This window comes from Phacochoerus africanus, chromosome X (genome assembly GCF_016906955.1).
Source record: "Phacochoerus africanus isolate WHEZ1 chromosome X, ROS_Pafr_v1, whole genome shotgun sequence".
Lineage (NCBI taxonomy): Eukaryota > Metazoa > Chordata > Mammalia > Artiodactyla > Suidae > Phacochoerus > Phacochoerus africanus.
The window spans coordinates 111,377,433-111,397,959 of record NC_062560.1 but is presented as its reverse complement, the minus strand read 5'-3'; the positions used below and the strand labels follow the sequence as shown (position 1 = coordinate 111,397,959).

Below are 20,527 nucleotides of genomic sequence, written 5' to 3'. Positions count from 1 at the left end.
CTGCCTCTTAAACTATTATGCTTTATTTTTCTTTCTGGATGAATTGATATCTTTTGACAGGCTTTGTTAAGAATACATAGTAAAGGTCAAGTGTAAGCCATTTGATGGTGTTTCCTGGCAGCCTTTATGCCATGGCAAATAGAGATTGGAAGCCGGTTTATTTTTCAGTGTAGCTTTGTGGATATGCTTCTAATGGATTGCGCTTTTTCTCATACTGAACTCCCACACCTTGCAGGATTTTCAGGACTGCAACCTAAGAATTTTAAAGTGGATCATCTCAGACTCCTCTCTTCCTCTCAACTTCCAGATCCCATCAGACTCCAAATCCAGACGATTCCTCTTCATGAATATCTCTGAAATCCATTAATTTCTTTCCATTCATTGCTACCATCTGAGGTTATACTACTATCATCTCTCCACTGTATGACTTTGGTATTCTAACTGGTCTCTCCACCTCTGGTGCCTTCTCACCTCCAGTGTGTCCTTCGTTCTGCCATAAGCATGAGCTTACTAAGTCACAGATCAGATATTGACCACCCTTCATCCAGAACACCTACAAACCCACAAATATCAAGAATGAACCCTGAGATTGTGCAATAAGTGCTCTGATAAAAATGCTCTGTAAACTCCGAAAGATAGAGCCTTTGGGATTAGGAAACATTTCACTGAAGAGGTAACATTGAGTAGGGTTTTGAATGTTGAATAAAATTTTCCAGGTGGAGAAAAGGGAAAACTACATTTCAAGCAGAGGGAATGATATGTACAGAAGCAAAGAATAGAGAGCCCAGAAATATACTGTCAATTGATCTTCAGTAATGGTGCCAAGAGTGCACAATGGGAAAAAGATAGTATGTTCAATAAATGGTGATGAGAAAATTGATATCCACATACAAAGAGTAAATTTGGACCCATATTTTATACTACACACAAAAATCAACTCAAAGTAGATTAAAGATTTAAATATAAAACCTGAAACTGTAAAATTCCTAGAAGAAAATCTAGGGGGAAACCCTCATAACACTGGTCTTGGCAGTGATTTCAAGACTTGACACCAAAAGTACAGAGAATAAAAGCAAAAATAGATTAGGTAGTACCCCATCCAATTGAAAAGTGTTAGCACAGCAAAGGAAACCATCAACTGAGTGAAAAGGCAACCTACTTAATGGGGTTAACATAAGGGGTTAATTTCCAAAATATGTAAAGAACTTTAACTCAATAGAAAAAAAAAACCCTAAAACTCAATTTTTAAAATAAGCTGAAGACTCGAATAGACTTTTCCAAAGATGTTATAAAGATGGCCAACGTGTATATGAAAAGGTGCTCAACATCACTAATCATTAGTATGTAATGCAAATCAAAACTACAATGAGATAGTATTTCATACCTGTAAGGATGGCTATTTTAAAAACAAAGGTAAGTGTTGGCGAAGATGTGGAATGATTGAAACCCTTGTACGCTATTGTAGCTGCTATGAAAAACATATGGCAGTTCCTCAAAAAGTTAGTAATAGAGCTACCATATGAGCCCACAATCCCACTTCTGGGTATTTATCCAAACAAATTGAAATCAGTATCTTGAAAAGATATTAGCACCCCAGTGTTCATTGAAACACTATTCACAATAGCCAAGATACACAACCTAAATTTCCAGCAAAGGAACAGGTAAAGAAAACGTGGTGTATAGATACAATGGAGTATTATACAACTTTAAAAAAGAAGGAAATCCAGCAGTATGCAAGAACACGGGTGAATCTTGAAGATACTATGCTAAATGAAATAGACCAGCCACAGAAAGACAGATATCACATGATTCCACTTATATGAGGTATCTAAAACAGTCGAAGTCGTAAAATCAGAGAATACAATGGTCGTTACCAGTGGCTGAGGGGCAGCTGAAATGGCAAATGGCTAATTGACAGGCACAAAGTCTGAACTCTGCAAGATGAGTAAATTCTAGAGATCTGCTGTACAACATCATGCCTGTAGTTAACTCTACTGTATTGTACACTAAAAAAACTGTTAAGAAGGTAGAGCTCATGTTAAGCTTCTTTAAAAAAAAAAAAGCACAGAGACACAAAAATGCATAGCATGTTTAAGGAATTTGAGAAGTTCGGCCTGAATGAAGCAAAGAGTACTTGGGGGAAATGGCAAGAAATGAAGCCGATGCCCAGATTTTCTGTGTATTTATCTGTTCTCCTTTCTGGTTGCTATCTTTTTGAGGAATGAAACTGTGTCTGATCAAGTCCTGAAATCCTAGTACCTAGAATACTGCTAGGATACAGAATCGTTTGAATGAATTGGATGAATAAGGAGACTCTGTCAAGATTGCCTCATTGATTCAGTCGTTCCAATACGTATTGAATACCTCACCTAGACTCCAGACTGGAGCAAAATTAAGATTCTGCCTATCCTTTTATATAGCAACAATATTTAAGATATTAATGTGTTACAGTAATAGTAATCTTTGTCAAATACAGATTAGTTCCTTTTTTTCAGGCTTTTCCTTTATAGTCATGTTGTTTTCTCAAGGAGTAGATTCTAGCTTTCTCTTCTGTAGTAGGTTTGATTTTAGCCTGGGGATCTCTCTAAAGGAGTTAATCACTTGTCAACACCCTATACTGATACTCCTGAGGTGGAATTTGTTATAGAGGAGGTGTGGATGTATAAAGATGCATGAGCATACTATAGAAATCTCTATTTTCTCCTGTGTGTTTAATTTCACAGCCAACAACAGGGCTATTTATCATATATTCTTAAAAACTAGTCCAAATGAGAATCAAACATTAGGAATACAGAAAGCATAGCTCCAAAACATTAATGACACAGTAGAGCAAAACTAATGGGGTGGGGGGAAGGAGAGCGGGTAAAATTTTTGAACATGTATTTATGTAGTTCTATATTTAGGGAATGCTAAATCACAAACATCATTGGTTAATTAGAAGGTAATTAAAATTGTAGCACAGTGACTGGATAAATAGTTAATGCAGGCTAAATGAATAAAGGGCATCTGGTAAAATTAGTGTATACATTTTGGGAAGAGCAAAGATATAAATGGTATTCATACGGTGCATCAGTCTTAAAGGATGCTGATATCCTTCTAGCATTAAGTGATAAAATTAATTCTCCAAAGACCAAAAGAGTTTTAGCTCTCAGTCTCTCCTTCGAAGCATCCTACACGGAAATGCAGAATATCTGACTACTCCTTCAATTTTCACTCAGTTACAGCATGTGAAATTATTTTGCTGAGCTTTGTTTACAACTTACTTAACTGGTGTCTTAAGAATCTATTGCCGTAAATTGGTGTACTCGGCGCATAGTCCCTGTTCCTACAGAAAGAGCTGGCTCAGCCTAGGCTCCTGACCAGTTCCAGCTGACTAGATAGTTTTCAAAACCAGTGAAGTGGTTTCTGCAGGGAGAACTGTGCTTGCTTTTGATAATTACCTCAGCTTTATGAAATCAATCAGCCTGAAGGGAAGACCTCATTACAGATCTGACAAGATAGACTCCAGTTTCAATACCCCAACAACTCTGTGCCCTCAGGCTCTGAAATCTGCAATTATTTATTTTATTTAGACAGAGACACCCATAATACAATTCCTCTGGGCACGTTCTCAGGCAAGTATGAAACAGATAACCTAATGGTCAGTATGTTTGCCACCTGCCCTTTTCCTGTCACTCAAGTAGAAAATCGGTCAGTAGGAATTGCAGCATGGCCCAGAGCCAGCTCAAAGCAGGCACTGATGAATCACCGCCTTTCTAATCCCCACCCTTAAAGATGGGGAGAGAGTGGTAGTTGCTATAACTGTTCCCAGGGCTAAACTAAAGGAAAATAAGACTTTCTCTTCTCAGTTTCTCTGAAGACTGCCAGACCTTATCCTAAGGAAAATGATAGAGCACCCATCTACCATCTGTCACTTTGAACTATTCTATCAAATCACCATTTTTTTTGAACTTTGTTTTCATTGAGGAATGTGATTTGGCTGTGTTTCCCCAGCCTTAAATTGAACAGGGGAGAAGAGTCCTGAAGCGTTCTTCTTCTTGAAGTTAGAAATATGTATTTTGCTTTCCTGCTCACGGAACTCAAACACCTTAACAGATTTAGTTCAGACTTTTCTCGAATAATTCACCTTTACCAGGCCTGGGAGATGGTAGCCTCATTGGAAAAACACTGAAAACATTCTGAGCATAGGAAAATATGGATTTAGGGAGAAATGGTCCTTTTCTATTCCAGCTCTAGTGTCACTGTTAGCAGTGGTCTAATAACACAGCAACCAGCTAAAAGTGAGCACTATTTAAAGCTTTGGGGGGAGGGGTCCCCATCGTGGCTCAGCAGTAATGAACCTAGTATCCATAAGGTTGTGGGTTTGATCCCTGGCCTCGCTCAGTGGGTTGAGAATCTGGAGTGTCTGCGACCTGTGGTGTAGGTCGCAGACGTGACTCGGATCTGGCATTGCTGTGGCTGTGGCGTAGGCCGGTGGCTACAGCTCTGATTGGACCCCTAGCCTGGGTACCTCCATATGCTGCACGTGCGGCCCTAGAAAAGACACACACACACACACACACACACACACACACACACACACACCAGCAGGTGTGGCCCTAGAAAAGACACACACACACATACAGCTTTGGGAGGAGGCATTTCAGTTGTAAAGGGAAAATGTTCCTTCATGTTGGAAAGTTAAAGATGGTGACAAATACGGTCTCCTCTCTTAAAAATAGTACAACAAGCTATCACTGACCACTCCCAGCATTACTTATTAATGTTTTAGCTTGATGGCTGTGTATTATCTGAAAAAGAGGGTTATAAAACAAATACGAAGGTAACATCTAAGCCGTAGATAGGATAGGGCCTTGGGGCCTAAGGAGCCACACTATTCAAATTTTCTTATTCCATTTTTTATGTCTTTTTTTATTCCTCTTTTTATACAAATTCATATAAATCCCCAATTGAGTAAGAAGAAAGGAGCTAACATTTAGTGCCTGATATGTGATAGACCCTAGATGTGCATTCTCTCATTTAATTTTCCTTGCTTCCCTATAAGGGGGTATCATTATTATCCCCATTCTACAGTATAAAAACAGTCTCAGAGAAATCAAGTGACTTGTTTTATAACCCCTGTAAGTGGCAGATGTGGGTTTGAATCCAGGTCTGACTCTAAAGCAGCACTGTCCAGTGAGATTTTTCTGTGATGATGAAAATACCCTTTACTCTGTGTCCATTACAGTAGCCACTAGCCACATGTAGCTCTTGAGCACTTGACATGTGGCTAGTGCAACTGAGGAACTGAACTTTTCATCTTATTGAACTTTATTTAAATTTAGATTTAAATGGCTATTGTGTTAGATGGCACACCTTTAGGGATTGCCTTTTCTTGACTGTACTTTGTAAAGCAGAAATCTGTAACCTGGTGTCCATAGAAATATTAAGAGAGGATCCAAATACGGGGTTTCTTTGATAGTGCTTTCTCATAGAAAGTTCTTAGTAGAAGGATTGTTTTGCATCTTGGAAAGGGCAAATGAAGTGTTGCAGAATTATCATCAGGAGTACAGCATATGCTAGTCTTCTACCTCTTTCCAAGGAGTCTAGGATAGAGGGGATACCAGGAATGCTGAAGGAACCCCAAAACCCATATTTCCTTCTCCCTTCATGATGGCCCCAGCAGCAGGTTTGTTGGCCTCTAGGGTGGGGAACACAACTATTGTACCCAGAGTTGTAGCAGAGTTCAGTTCTGTATGCGTTGCTGGAGTGCTTATAATATTGTATAAAGCACCATGCTGGGCATCTTGGGGGAAGAGAGATTTTTTAAATGGCTGGGATGTAAAGTCTCTTCTCAAGGAGTTTACAACTTAGTGGCGATGGGGTAAGGGAGGACGGAAGGGAGGATAAGACAAATACTCAGAACTGTAGTATAAGACATGCTCTAAAAGGCATAGGAAAAATACAGATTAAAATCTGAGGAGGGCTAGAAGAGTATTTATTAGTAATACTACTTATTAGCTGTGTAACCTTAGGAAATTTACTTAAACTCTGTAAGTTTACATTTCTTTGTTGTAAATGGGAATAATAACTAGAGAATAAAGTAGTGAGATAATGAATGTGAGGCAGGACACATTCTTAACAGTCAGTGAATGGTAGTTCCCCTGGGGGCGCTGCTCCATGGCTGTGTCTGTATTAGGTTGGGTGGAGGTGGATGAGGGAAGGCACCGTGAAGAAAATAGCACCTGGGATAAAACCTAAAGAAAGAATAGTATTTCGAGGATTGGAAATTAAGAAGTAGGTGGGGAAGCAGTGTGACCCCAAACTGTGGAAGTAGGGAAGTACTGGAATGACTCAATAAATGCTAGGTAGTTCCATTTTGCTAGAGCATCAGCCTTTTCTGCTCAAAGTGTGATTCCCCTCACCAGCAGGATCAGCATCAACTGGGAACTTGTTACAAAAGCAGAAAGCAGAATGAATCAAAATCTGCATTCTAACAAGACCCCCTGGGAGCATGCATGCATGTTAAAGTTCAGCAAGTGTTGGGGTGGAGAACAGGCTGGTGCATAGCAGGAGACAAGGCTCAGAATGGTAGGGCCTCATTAGGAAGGACTTGAATGCCTGACCAAGTGGTTTGGGGAGTCGTTAAAAGTTGCTGTAGGATCACTGTCAATGAAAATCTGCCTGTGACCTATATCATACCTTGAAAAAGGACACTTAAGCCTAATTTTGACTCTGAAAGTTCCTTCAAGCTAGCTCCTTAGTAGAAGAGGACTTTGGCCCTTTTCATCACTTCCCCATTCCCTTCTGTCACCCATTATTCTTTTGCAGTTACCCTTGCTTCAGCTAAACCAGTTATACAGAATATTGAACTCTTGAAATTGACAAAGTAGGTTTCATTTGTTTGACATCAGCTAAGACCTGGAACTGAGAAATGTTCATTTGTTTTGGCTACTAACCCCTGTGGCTGGAGAGTAATATTGCAGTCCAACTCTGTTGCAGACATTGTAAATATTCCCTTAGAAGTAGCGGGTGGAATTGCTGTGTAGTGAGAGCTGAAAATGTAGAGTCAGAGGTTTTTAGGCCGAGGCTTAGGAGGGTGGAGGGGCTCCCAGGGATGGATAAATCCTACAAAAGCACCTGTCAGCACATCAAGGGCCTGGCTATTATCCTAACCCCTCATTTCACGAGTTTTTGAATTAAAAACTAATTTGGAGACCCTTTCCTTCCCTTTACCAGGGAGTCCCTTGTCTGATTTTAAACTGAAGTCAATTGGAAAACAGGACTTAGGCTATAGAAATTTGTTTTTTATATAACTTAGCTATGATGTTCCTTTGGCCAAAAACTGATACTGTGTTTTTTCAACATGAATGTCTGTCTGGTAATTGCTGCTTTGAAATGAATTTCCAGAATTATCAGGACCTAACCATTTTCTCTTAAGGGGAACTAATCCAGAATAAAATTGTGTTTCTTTTTTGCTAAGGTTGGACCACCTTAAGTCTGTGGGCCGCAGCTGCAAGTTAGAAGTGGCAGGGACCCACTGGGTCACATTTTGGTGCTGTAACCTGGAGCAATCATTAAAAGTGTGAGATTGCATCATGAAGGTTAGCCCTAATTTGACCTGATAGTGGAAAGCTCTGGAAAGTGAATTGTGACAGTAACTAGTACAGCAGCTGGGCACAAAGAGATCATTGATCTTCTTTCACAAGAATCAGGAAAATTCTTCAGTGCTTCCCTGCAAGCCTGGGGAATCATTTGCATCTGTATGGCAGACATCATTGCATGTGAACTCCTTGACCTGCAGATTGGAGGACTCACTGAGAACCACACTTCATTCTGAGATGTTTAATCCCCTGGTTCCATTGTTGGATAATACATGTCATTCTCCAAGGACTCCACCCCTACCCTTCCCCAATATGCATACTTTCTAAAGTGGCCGCATGTGTGTTATGAAGTCAGAGAATCTGTATTTTGACATGACATGAAGTAACAGCTGGTCAGCTGTCTAAACCAGTCAACCTGGTTTTAGACGAGATTACATTACCACATGGGCTTGTTTAATTGTGAACATTAAGATACAGAAATAGAGCTCTGTAACACTAATGTTTATCATCTATTTTTCCTTATCAATTTGTGCTTCCCTTTACACAAACTATTTTGTGGGGCTTCGGCAATGAGGGGGCGTGATGTGAGGAGAAATGAATGAGCAAGGTTCAAAGTTTTATTAAACTTATCCTCAGGAATACAAGGGCAAGGATTGTGAGAAATACGTATGGCTTCGTTCTATTAATTATTGGTGACTCGCTTATTTGTTTTTCTTGCAGTGATTATCAGTAGAGTCCTTAAAAAGTTAGACATCCCATGCACTCATTTTAGGGATAATAAGCAAGTTAACAATTGGACAGAAAGCATCCTACTTCACAGGCAGTTTGGGGGAAATGAAAGGAACCCTCAAAATAGAGTAAGTGGTAGTTTTCAAAAAGGTAAGGAAAGCAAACTGAATCCCTAGGAATGGTCCATAAACTTAAGAAGTATCCCCTGGGTTTAGGCCCCTCAGGGAATTCTATGGAAGATTCCTGCTTTGCATAGAAGAATGAACTAGATAGCCTCAAAAGTTTCTTCCTAATCTAATATTTTCCTAATATCTTCCTTTTCTAGTAGTTCCATCATGTCTAGGAGAAATAGCTTCCATAAGAGATTTAAAGATAAATCCCATCATCTGGGTGAGAGTTAAAATATCATAATTGCTAATAATTTATGTTCAAGTCATAATTGAAATTTCTGCAATAAGAATTCTTGAAATTAAAGTGGTAGTTTTCCTTTTAGAATTTATATAGTCTTAATAGGGCTATTTTGCTTAAAATAGTCTTCTCAGCATGGGTCACATTTACATGACACAAAAGATCCTATAAGTATGTATTGATTTACTGATTTATTGGTTGATTTAGTGCTGTCTTAGGGGAGGGATGAAACAATACAATCAAAGTAGCTAGGAAGCACTAGTGTCATGGGATTTTGCTATCTCTATAGTCCTGTTCTCAAACTACAAATCTTTGAAGACTGTATTGGCTCTTGGATAATGTAAAATGTGGATTTGTATTCAGTGAATCAGCTTACTGAATGGGATGTCTCTCTTCCTTGATATGAGATCTTTTTCTATAAGAAACAAGGCCTAAGATGGTGTGCTGAATTATCAGGATTTTCTCATATTTGGATCATATGTGAGGAAGGTACACAGAAAATACTTGAAATCTCAGTCTTATTCAGTGCCAAACAAAAATCTGAACATTAGGACAAGGAACAAAATAGCTAAATCCCTAAAGTTACCATATGGGACTGAGTAAAAGGGAAGAAAGATTATAGTCAAATATCTATGACTGAATACATTTAATTCATCAGATTTTGATCCTTGACTCCTTCAACTTTTAGAAACCAGTACGAACAACAATAAAAAGGGTCAGTGAGGAAAGTAAGGTATATCCTTGGACAAGGGCAAATTCAAACCAATCTCTTCACATTGTACATCAAAAATTCTAGAAATTAAATATAGAAAATAGCAGTTAATATTTATTGAGCATCTGCTATGTGCCAGATGTGATGCGGAATATTCTGCATATGTGATCTCACTTAATCCTTTTAACACGCCCATGATTTAGGTACTGCTATTAGCCTCCTTTTATAGATCATAGCTCTGAAGCTCTGTAAGGTCCTCAGTTATCTACTTAATAAGGCCGGAAAATGGACTAATATTATTCTCTAAAAGTATCAATTATAAAAGAAAAAATGTTCTGGTTAACCATAATTAATCAGAACCTCCTAATCCCTGAGTTTTCCTTTTGATCAAGATTTTACCATCCTTAAGTACAGCATTCAAATGAGGGAGATGCACTGGAAATATAATTATTTTAAGTAATGTTGATACAATCAACATCAGAACTTTTAAGTTGTGTCATTAATTCTTGATTATCAGCTGTCAAGTCTTTAACTACGTGAGTTCATAGATTGCCACCTACCCCCACCCCATCGAGAATTCATTCATTCAGCACTCCCTATGTGCCAGGCATGGTGCTAGGCACCGGGGATACAGTTGTGGGAGAGAGAGAGTGTGAGAGAGAGAAGGATCCTCCTTAGAAGAGCTGCTAATAAACTTCAAACTTACAGAGAAAAAGTTTGTTTTAATTCACCTAGAATATCCGTATGCATATATATATATTTTTTTTTCTTATCTCTTGAACAACCCTGTATAGTGTTATCATTCCTCTTTTACATCTTATGAAACTAAGATTAAGGAAAATTACATGAATTGCCAGAAGCCACCCGTATAGTAAAAGACAGAGCCAGGGTTTGAACCCCAATCTGTCAAGCTTTGAAGTCCATATTATTTCCACTATATTATTCTGTCTTCCACAGAACTTGTTTTGGTCAGTCTGATTTTGCAGAAAGAAATATCAAGACAAGTTTGGAATAGTACAGTAATCACATTTGACTCTGGGACTACTCAGGTGTAAGAAACATCTTCATTTTAAAATTATATAAAAATCTATTCTTCTTTGAAAATAGTGTTGGTCATGATCTGAATGTTTTCTAATGCATAGCAATTGGTGTTTTTTTTCATTAGTTCTTTGTAGTCACAGTAGGGATTTTTTAGGACATGGATATGATGCAGTGAATGGTTGACTTAAGATACAGAAGCAAGTTTTCATTCTTTCACTTAGTTACTCAGATGATGTAAAGGAAAAATGTTTGACAAGTCCCAGAAGACATTTAATGGAGGTGTTCCAAGTGGAATCTGATTGCTGAAGAAATAGTGCTTGTTAACGTGGGCTGAAAACATTAGCATAGGGGTACTTTTTATTAAAAATAAGAAAGTAAAGCCATTTTGTTAGAACAATAGCATTAATTTTACTGAAAGTTAATTGACCTTTAGCTGATTATATTCCAAGTTTTCATTGACATTTTACAACATTACCTGAAGAATTGTACAGCTGCAGGCCATAGAAAAATTGAGGGTTAAAGAGTGAGCCATAACAGGCCAACTTGATTCCTCTTTTGATAAGATTAGAGGACCAGTAGATAAAAGGCTCAAGAGACATCACCTAACTTTGGACATTGACACATTTCATGATTTTGATTCAACATTTCATGAAGTTTTAATTGAAGCACTTAAAATTCCAGGTGCTGCTGCCAGAAGAGTAAGAAACTACCTCTGCTCATCCCTGTCTGAAATATCTAAGGCTTGGCCTTTTGCCATTTTACATGATACTTCAGTGACTAGTAAAATGACCATGCTCTGAGTTCATTTAAAAGCGGCTTAACATAACCCAAGCCTGAGTCTTGACTCCCCATCACTCCAACTGCTCAGTAACCCCTTGCAAGTTCTGTTATCTTTGTTTCCTTCTCTACTTTGCTTTTGAGTTACAGTTTCCTTTTTTTGAAACCTCTGTATTATCGTTGGAAGTGACTTTGACACCAGGATAGTTTATGATTACATCTGCATTGATTCAACAATGCTTGCAATGAAAGAATGGAAAAAATGTCAAGATATAATCTGAAAAATACATGGCCAAGCTTTTTCAAAGGAAGAGTAGGTCCAACCATAGCCACATTTAAAGAGGGTCTTATCTCTTTAAGAGAGGAGGTAGAAGATAATTGACAGCTGTGACCAAAAATGTTAATTTCCCAGAAACAGGAGGGATCTTACAAATGATGGAGCCATATTCTTATAAGAGCCTATATTTTAATTCTGTACTTATCAACAATATCTGTAAAAATTGCAGAGGGCAACTGGCTTTAAGGAATTCACCTGTTACTCCTAGGCTCTTAAGACCTAGAGAGTTTTCCTCTAGTGGCTCATATAATAAAATCTAGAGACATCCCAGTCCTTAATGGCGTCTGGATTTTGGCTTTCTTTTTCTTCTTTAGGGTTGAACCAGCTGCCCTTTGACCCTGCCAACAACAACGAGCCCCTGCAATTTGGTAGTGCCAGTGGCCCTCTGGTCACAGAAGGCCTCACTGAGAATGGAGGGGAGTCAAGCAAGAAAAGAAAGAGAACAAATGCTCCTTCAGGTAAGCTAGGTGATAATCCATTCTCTTAGGATGTGCCAGTGACACTGAGTCAACATTGTCGCGGAGCCTAATATGTAATGGACACTGTGCTAGGATTTGTAGGAGCTACAGAAATAAGAGTCCCCTGCCCTCAAGGAACTCATGGTGGGATAGCGAGCAGAAAAAAGTACATATTTGAATAATTCTAGTAACAAGAGTATGGTCAGTGCTATAGTAAATAAGTAAAAGGAAAAACCTATGGGAGCACAAACAGGGGAAGAGTTTAATTCAGCTTTGGGCATCATGGAACACGTCACAGCAGAAGTGGCATTTGTAGCTGGCCCTTGAATGGGTAGGCTTAAGACAGGAAAAGATGAGTAAAAAATATTTGATTGCAGTAGAAGGAATTACATGACTGAATGATGTTACTGTACATTTTTCTTTGAATGTACAAGTGGTGGCTATCCTCACTTGTACTTCTAATGTGGATAAATGCGTATATTTGCAACTCCCCACCCCACCTGTTTCCCCCAGTGCACAGCATATCTGCATGTGTCCTATGCCCTCTCTTAGAAGAGCTGACAAACACATTTTCCTCAATCCTATATAACAGCCAAATGAATTTTGAGCCACCCCTGCAATTCCCCCTATCCTTCATGCTCCGTTGGCCTGTTATCATGTTAAATTTCTCCAGAAAGAGTCGAGAAACAATGGGAGAACCAGATCTTAACTGATCATTTAATATTTTAAAATTTCACCTCTTTGTTACCTGACTATTCATTTGGAAATAGTATCTATAATACATAGGGACCGATCTGAGATTTTAGGGTGACCCTAATAGACACGTTCATGGTGTTTTAGTTTTGTTCTGTTCTGTTTTTTTACTATTACTTTTACATTCAGTTTGTAACATGGAGCATGTTTGCAAACATATAACGTAAATACCTGACTCTTAGATCATAGGTCTTTCTGCTTATAAATCAGATATTTGTTAAACATAGTTTGGAAAACAAAAGTACGGTAAAGTATTAGCTGTCTGGAGCCCTCGAGAAAAGTGTGATTTTTAGAGAGTTGTATTTTCTGGAGCAGTGGAAATGCATAGCATACAGCCACGGAGCTGGTCTGAGTTGTAATCCCAGCTCTCTCTCTGTGGCCTGGGTTATGTTCCTTAATCCCTCTGACTTTCATTTTCTTCAACTGTAAAGTTAGAAATGATACTAAAACGTTTAGGATTGTTAGTAGAGTTAAATGAAATTATATAGGTAAAGTGCATAGCATGATATCTGCCCACACCTCATCACTTAATAAATCGCTAATAAATGGTGCTATTGTTTTGTTACTATTATTATACAATGATATTACAAACCTCTTTTTTTTTTTTTTTTTGCCTTTTGTCTTTTGAGGGCTGCACCTGCGGCATATGGAGGTTCCCAAGCTAGGGGTCTAATCAGAGCTACAGCTGCTGGTCTATGCCAAAGCCACAGCATTGCCAGATCTGAGCCGCATCTGCGACCTACACCACAGTTCATGGCAACGCTAGATCCTTAACCCACTGAGCAAGGCCAGGGATCAAACCTGCAACCTCGTGGTTCCTAGTCGGATTCCTTTCTGCTGCGCCACGACAGGAACTCCTGAACCTCTTTGTTTTAAGCATCAAGGCATTTCACATTTTTAGGTTAATCATTATGGATACAAATTGTGTGTGTGTGTGTGTAAACATCTGTCTTTTTAAGGCATACTTTTCAAAGTAATCTAAACTTTGCTCAATCATTTAAAGGCATAGTTTCAGTCATTAGTCACTGTACTGCGCTATAATACTCTTGTCATTTTCTGGGTTTGCTAATGAATATAGGCCTTTTAACGCTGCTCTAAATTGTCCTAGACTGTAGTGTCTATTTAGTTATTACAGCCACATTAGCCACATTTGATACATGTCCTGTCTCCTTTCTGTAGTCTGCAGTCATTTCTAGTTTCTCTCAGTGTCCCTTCATGTAACAGCCCCTTTTCCCCTTCTAATCAGTTACGAACTTAAAAAATAAACAAACAGCCAGCTCTCCAAGTTGATGTGTCAAATTACTATGTGAAGTAAGAGTTAAATCATCTGTAAGACAACTTGCTGTGGAAGATACACAAGATTAGGGCCTCAACTTTAAGACATCTATTTTGGCTGCCCTGAGGCTTTTTAAAATCACTTACTAGTTTTTCCACTATGTTCATGATAAGTTATATGCTGGTTTAGAGTAATACCTCCTGAATATTAGTTAACTCACTAACTAATGGGAAAAGAGGGTATGCATTCATCTGAATTGTGAACCAACTTTAAAGAATTTCAGTTTTATTTCTAATGAGCATATTCAGTGAGAGCAAAGTACTATTGCAGATACAGGGTTTTAGCAGTAGATTATGTTAATCTATAATTAGCAGAATCAATTTGCATTCAAATAATGAATTTGCCTAAATTCTTAAAAAACAGTATGTTCTTAAAAATAGGTGAACTAGGCTCCTGGCAGGCTAAATTACCTCCCTTGTAGTCCTTTTCACACTATTTTCTTACTGAACCCTTTGTAGATAGTACAAAGGTAACTCCAGCCCAGGTTAAATTACCACAGATTCAAAATTAGTGTAGTCCAAATTAATGAGGTTTTACTATACAGGGAGCCTCATAATTGCTCATCTAGCAATCTTATTATAAATGTGCAAACTGTTTTATAATGGTATTTTCTCCCTATGCAGTACTAGACAAAAAGAAGAGGGAAGATATTTTGTGAGTAGGAACTTCTTTCTTGCTTTATCTTCCTTCCTTGCATCTTGGCAAGGAGGAAAACTAGGGTTAGAAGTCCTTACAAGAGCTACCAGCCATTTCACTTCTAAGCTGAGATACGCATCCAGCCATTATATCACCCAACCCTATCACCCCTTTGAATCAAAACCATCTCTCTCCCTCTCCTGTCACTACAAATGAGGGAGGGGTTGTTCACACAGCTCCAGTTCCTCACTACACATTCTGTTCTTCTTCCTTTCCCATCCATCTACCCCACCCTTTTCTCCAAATTGCCTCTCTCTTGTTATACTAAAATTGATCTCCTTAGAGGTCACCAGTGACCTCCAACTTGTCACAGTCAGTGGCCTTTTGACAGGTCTCAACTACCTTGACCTGTTTGCTTCATTTGATGCTATTAACAACCTCCCCTTGCTTGAATTCTTTCTACTTCTGCTTTCCTTGGCAATACATTTTACAGCTTCCTTCCTTTTCTGTCTCCTTCAAGCATTCTTCTTCTCCCTACCTCCACTTTGAGTGTACTATTATTCACATTTATAGGTGTTGAAATAAAGGATCAATAAACTTACCCAAGGGTGGAACATCTAGCAAGTGGTTTAACCAGGCCTCCAACTTCAAAGCCTGTCTCCAACTACTATCCCAGAATTACTATGTCTATAGATATTATAAATCTGGACCCATTACTAATTAAATATTAAATATTGGTGGCACTCGAGGGAAAGCTGTGTTTGTGTGAGAATAAGATGAGCAGAGCTTGTGTTTCATCATCTCTAGGATCCCTTCAAACTCTGAGATCCCATGGTTCCTTCTTTTCAGCTTTCTTTTCTGCTACTCCCCAAAACAAGTCTTCTATTTCAGCCAAGGTTGTCTGCTACCTTTCTCCAAATAGGCACCGGGCCTGCCTACTTCAGCATCTTGCTCATGCCATTTCTTCACCTAGCATTCTCATCGTCTTCTTTCACCTCTCAAAATCTTGTCCAACTGACAGCACCTAGTTCCAGTCCTACCTTCTCCAGGAAGCCTTTGGATTGTCCTAGTTAGAATTGTTCACTTGTACCTCTGAAACCCCCTGGGTCATTATATTCATATGAATCACTTGCCACTGTTCAACCACCTTGAACTATTGGTTATCTGTTTGTACAAACATGTCTTAACTTTTCAACTCGGTCATCAGCCTCTGACTGGAAGGGTCCCTGATTCATAAGGTCTTTTGGCAGAGACACAGTATCTTGCACACAATAGAAGTTCAAGAAGTATTTGTTGACTTAGCACATATCTGGCTGAAGAATTGCTTTCCTTTTGCCTTTAATATTGTCTGTCATCGTCTTTTCACTCTTGGGGGAACTGTGCGCAAAACTGGGCACTCAGTATCTAATATTGATCAACGGACTGCCTCAGTAGTCCCTAAAGGTCAAACTCCAGACATTCATGAGATTATATCCCTCAAGAACCACACATTGAATCTGGGTGCTTGTGAAACAAATACCCAGCCCTAATGGAATCTTCACCTCTAAACTAGATGAAATTTCATGAGTGCCCAAGGGAAACTGATAGGTGGAATTGGGTGTCCTGTCCCAACTCCTCTGTTCAGTAGATCAGTAACCTGGCATAGATATTACTGCAGTATTTGGCCACAAACTCTTTCATGTGCACCTGGGTGCTTTGCAGCTTTTATCTTAAGGTGAGCTCAGAATTTTTCAGTGTGCTTGCTCTCAAATTTCACTTTTTTCTCGGGGAAATGTTTCCTTGGTGATGCTGCAGCTGCACAAATTGTCTAAGATTGCGGTGAGTCCACGTATTCAGATAACATTCCCCTACTCTGTGGCCAAAGAGCAGAAGACTGTTAAGCCCTTGTCAATCATAGTGCCAAGTTTCTGTCCAGAAGATACCAACTGTCTCTTGGTTTGAGATCCACCTGGATTTGTAAAGGTGGAGATACCAAGCCTTTTCTCAAAGACTTTCACTAAAGTGAAGGAATCCATGAATCAGCAAGGCCAATCAGATGATGGCTAAAGTCAAGTGCACTGCTTTAAGCAACAACATCATGGTACACTGGCATTCCAAGAAGGTGCTAGCTCACTGATAAAGCGTGCAGCTAATCAGGATAATTATGATATCAGAGTGATCATCCAGATGTAGGCATAGTCCTATTTCTGTTGTCTCCTCTCATAGTTCTATACTGAAAGATAGAGTTGCACTTAATTATGTGATGCCTAGTACTAAGCAGTTTTGCCAAATTTTGTGTGAATAATGAATAGTTCAGCATGAAATGGGGGATCTTCATCCATTTTCCATTTGTAATAATGATTGAACCCCAAGGATTCAAGTTCTTCAGGACCCTTTAATTTGATAATCTGTGTCAGAATGGTGATTCTTTCTTTCCCTTAATATATTTTCATATTCATTTCATTTTACAAAAGAGGTGCCAGTAACCAGAGAGGAGAAATAATTTTGACCAAGGGGGAATAGCATCACCAGGAGTGTTATGATGTGATAAGGACCTCCAGATAGTATCTAAACTTGATCATAGACCCTAACTCAGTTCCTAAGGTTTTCTTTAGAATTTCTGGAAGTCAGGGTGAGACTTGACAATATGAAAGACAGTGAATAGTTCCAGCGCTGCCAGGTCTAGAGTAATAAGAGGAAGTAGGCCTGCAGAGCAGCAAGGAGAGGTTCAGTCAGACAGAAGGAAGAACTATATTAGAATGAGTTATCAGGGGAAGTTATTTAAGTCTGCTAGGAAAAGAAATATAAAAATGAGATGAACACTAATCTGCCTGGAAGTACTTTTGTTTCCTATCTTACCTGGAAGAGGGGCAATGAACCAGGAAACTTTTTATGACACTTATAGCCCTTTGATTTACCTTAGACTCATCAGGCTGAGACTTATTTCATGTGGATTTGAAGTCCACAAATAAAAGCATTGATTGTTTTTAAAGAGAGAAAATGCCACCATTTTATATCTTGGTGTGTGGTATTTCTAGCATATCAGCTGAATTATTATACTGCCAAAGGCCAAGAAGAGCGTATTGTTCCTTCAGATGGAATTAAAATAAGAAAAAGAGTAGACCAATAGCCCTACTCAGTTTCTTTAGACCTTTGGACATTTTTATCTGATTACAGTTTCAAAAAATAAAACCTTATCTTGATACCTAGAGGATCTCAGTTCTGATAGAAACTCAGTGTGAAATTTTTCCTCTTCAAGGAATGCTGGGGGAGGGGAGATTGACGGTAGCACAGAAGCAGCAAAATCGGAAAATGCAAACACATCTCTCTTACATTGGCCCAGCTGTTGAAACAGCTTTGGAATGATTTTGTGACCTCATTGTACTTCCTAAGTTCTTCTCTCACAGACGTGAAGTGTGACTCAGCCTCATGTGTTGGTAATATAGGGGCTAGCAGTAGATGTTGAGTCATAGTATTTTAGAGTTGGAGGCAATCTCATCTAACACCATCATTTTCACAAATGAAGACACCAAAAGCCAGAAGGGGACTTTTCTAAATTCACATGATTACTTAGTAGTGGAACCAGAACTGATTTTTACCTGACACTGATCATTTCAAGTTGGCTAGGGCTGTGGGGTGTGATTGATTCATTTGTATTGTAGAAAGTGTATCTATAACCTAGAGGAGCTGGCTTCCCCCATGCTAATAGTATTACATGATTTGTAGCAAGCTAACCCAGTGGTATATGAGGGCCCATATCTGTTCTGCCTGCCACACAGGGGAGAACTCTTTGATCTCAAACTAGAAAAGGAGTTTCAGTCTGGGAAACACCTATGAGGGAATCCCTTTTGTAGAGCTGAACTCCAGCAGCTCAGCGAATCACAGAAGAAAGTCTTTGTGACACCTGCTTACTTGATGCGGAACGCTTGGTGTCCCCCATCCCAGCCCACCCTAAGGGGCCACTATATACCAAGAGTAAAACACTTGATAATCATGTGTTATCTGTTATTTAAACTTTGTTGCATAATTTTATCTACAGGATCTCTTTCGATTTCTTGATTTTTAGGTAAAGACTCATTTGAAAAAAATCATTTTAGGCCAGTAAAACTCAGTTTCACAGTAAAAGGATTCTTAGATTTGGGGGAGGTTGTTTTCCTCTCCTGTTAGCTTAGCGAATTGGTTATCAAAGCAACAGTCATTCTGGACTTTGAGGCCTATAAGGGCCTCCCTGGCCTTAGTAAAAGAAAGAAGCATACTCAGCCATGTAGTAAAAAGAATACTAAAATTGTGATTTTAGTACTGCATTTGCCACTTGTTATTAGTATTTTGATCCTGGGCAAATACAGAGGCCTTTTGTAAAGCTTCAGTTTCCACATCTGTTAAATGGCGAAAGCATTTCGAAAACTGCTTTTACAGTTACTGCTGCTGCTTGTTAGGTTGGTGAGTCTGAGTGCTTTTCTCCTTCCAATTCTGAGTAAAACTGAGAACAAACACAAAAAGCCATGTGAGGAACAAAATGTAGTATCAGCTTTATTAGAAGTAAAACTGGACTGAAGAACGTGGCTTGAGCCTAAGGCCTAATGAAACTACTATCTCCAGCTCCAAATCTCTACATTGATATTGATGGGAAAGATATTGATGGGAAAGATATTGATGGGAAAGATTGATATTGATGGGAAAGATATTGATGGGAAAGATACTGATGGGAAAGATTGAGTCTGAAGAACAGACAACTTACCCTGCCAGTGTCACGGACAGTGATGGCCTATGTCACAATTCAGAGGAAGCTAGAAATTAAGAACAAGGTGGGCCTGTGGTCCTGCCGCTGGAAAATAGTACCTGTGCCCTGACTAAGCTCTGCTCACTTTAAAAGAGAAAAGGGGGCATGTCAACTTGAGGGCATTCTGACCTGAGAGCCAGAATGCAGAGGTTAAGCCAGGAATGATCACTTATTTTTATTCTAATCTTACTAATCACACAAGTGGATGCTTCTCCAGTGCCAAGGAGCAAGCAGAGGTGGCTAAAAGCCCAGAGGACTTTCTATAGTACTGTCTGTCCTCTCTCCCAAGTAGGATGAATGTTCCCTCCTTCCCGTGGAATGATGACAAGTGTGACAAGAACCCCCACCATCCCAACACGGCTGTTTATTTGCAGATTAAAATGACTTTGAATTTTTCACAGTCCTATCCTTAGCATTTGTTTTCTCAATCAGGGAAAACTAGCAGTGATGATTCATTGCAGGGTACAAATAGATAGGGTTGTTCTAGCACCATGAGTTACATTTAGATTTTTACTTTTCCATGTATAAATCAAGACAAATTCCACATGGAACTCAACTTCATGTCATCTGATTTTGCCTCATAGTCGTACCTTACAGTGAGGAGATTTCACTTCATGAATTTCAAACACAGATACCCCTGCTGCCATTTCAGCATTGCCATTCTACATGTGATTGCAAGCTGCGAGTCTTCCTTTCTCTTCCATGGCACCAAAGTATAATTAAAATACTTGACTACTACTACCGTTACTACTACTGCTGCTGCTGCTGCTGCTACTACTAGTAGTAGCTGATACTGTGACACACCTACTGTGTGACAGATAACGTTCTAAGTATTTCAGATGTGTTAACCTATTTGACTTTCACAGCAACTCTGTGATTATCCTTATTTTAATCATAAGTAAACTTAAATACAGAGATGTTAAGTCATTTGTCCAAATAGTAAGTAGAGGAGATAAAATCCAAATCCAGGCAGGATAGCTCTAAAATTATTGTCAAAA

General features: G+C 39.0%; 1 protein-coding gene across 5 annotated transcripts in view; it reads left to right on the top strand.

Annotated features, from left to right (window-relative positions):
- The window catches only part of ENOX2 (ecto-NOX disulfide-thiol exchanger 2), a 278,642-nt gene that overhangs the window by 93,343 nt on the left and 164,772 nt on the right, over window positions 1-20,527 (top strand). For 4 of the 5 annotated variants that reach the window (XM_047764464.1, XM_047764463.1, XM_047764461.1 and 1 more), the window contains one exon: window positions 11,902-12,045. The exons of the other annotated variant lie outside the window; for it this stretch is intronic. Coding sequence is in view for 2 of the 4 variants with exons in the window: in XM_047764461.1 (XP_047620417.1) it covers window positions 11,902-12,045 (144 nt within the window). In the remaining 2 variants the exon portion in view is untranslated. The remainder of the gene's footprint in view (window positions 1-11,901; window positions 12,046-20,527) is intronic. 5 annotated transcript variants of the gene reach the window in all.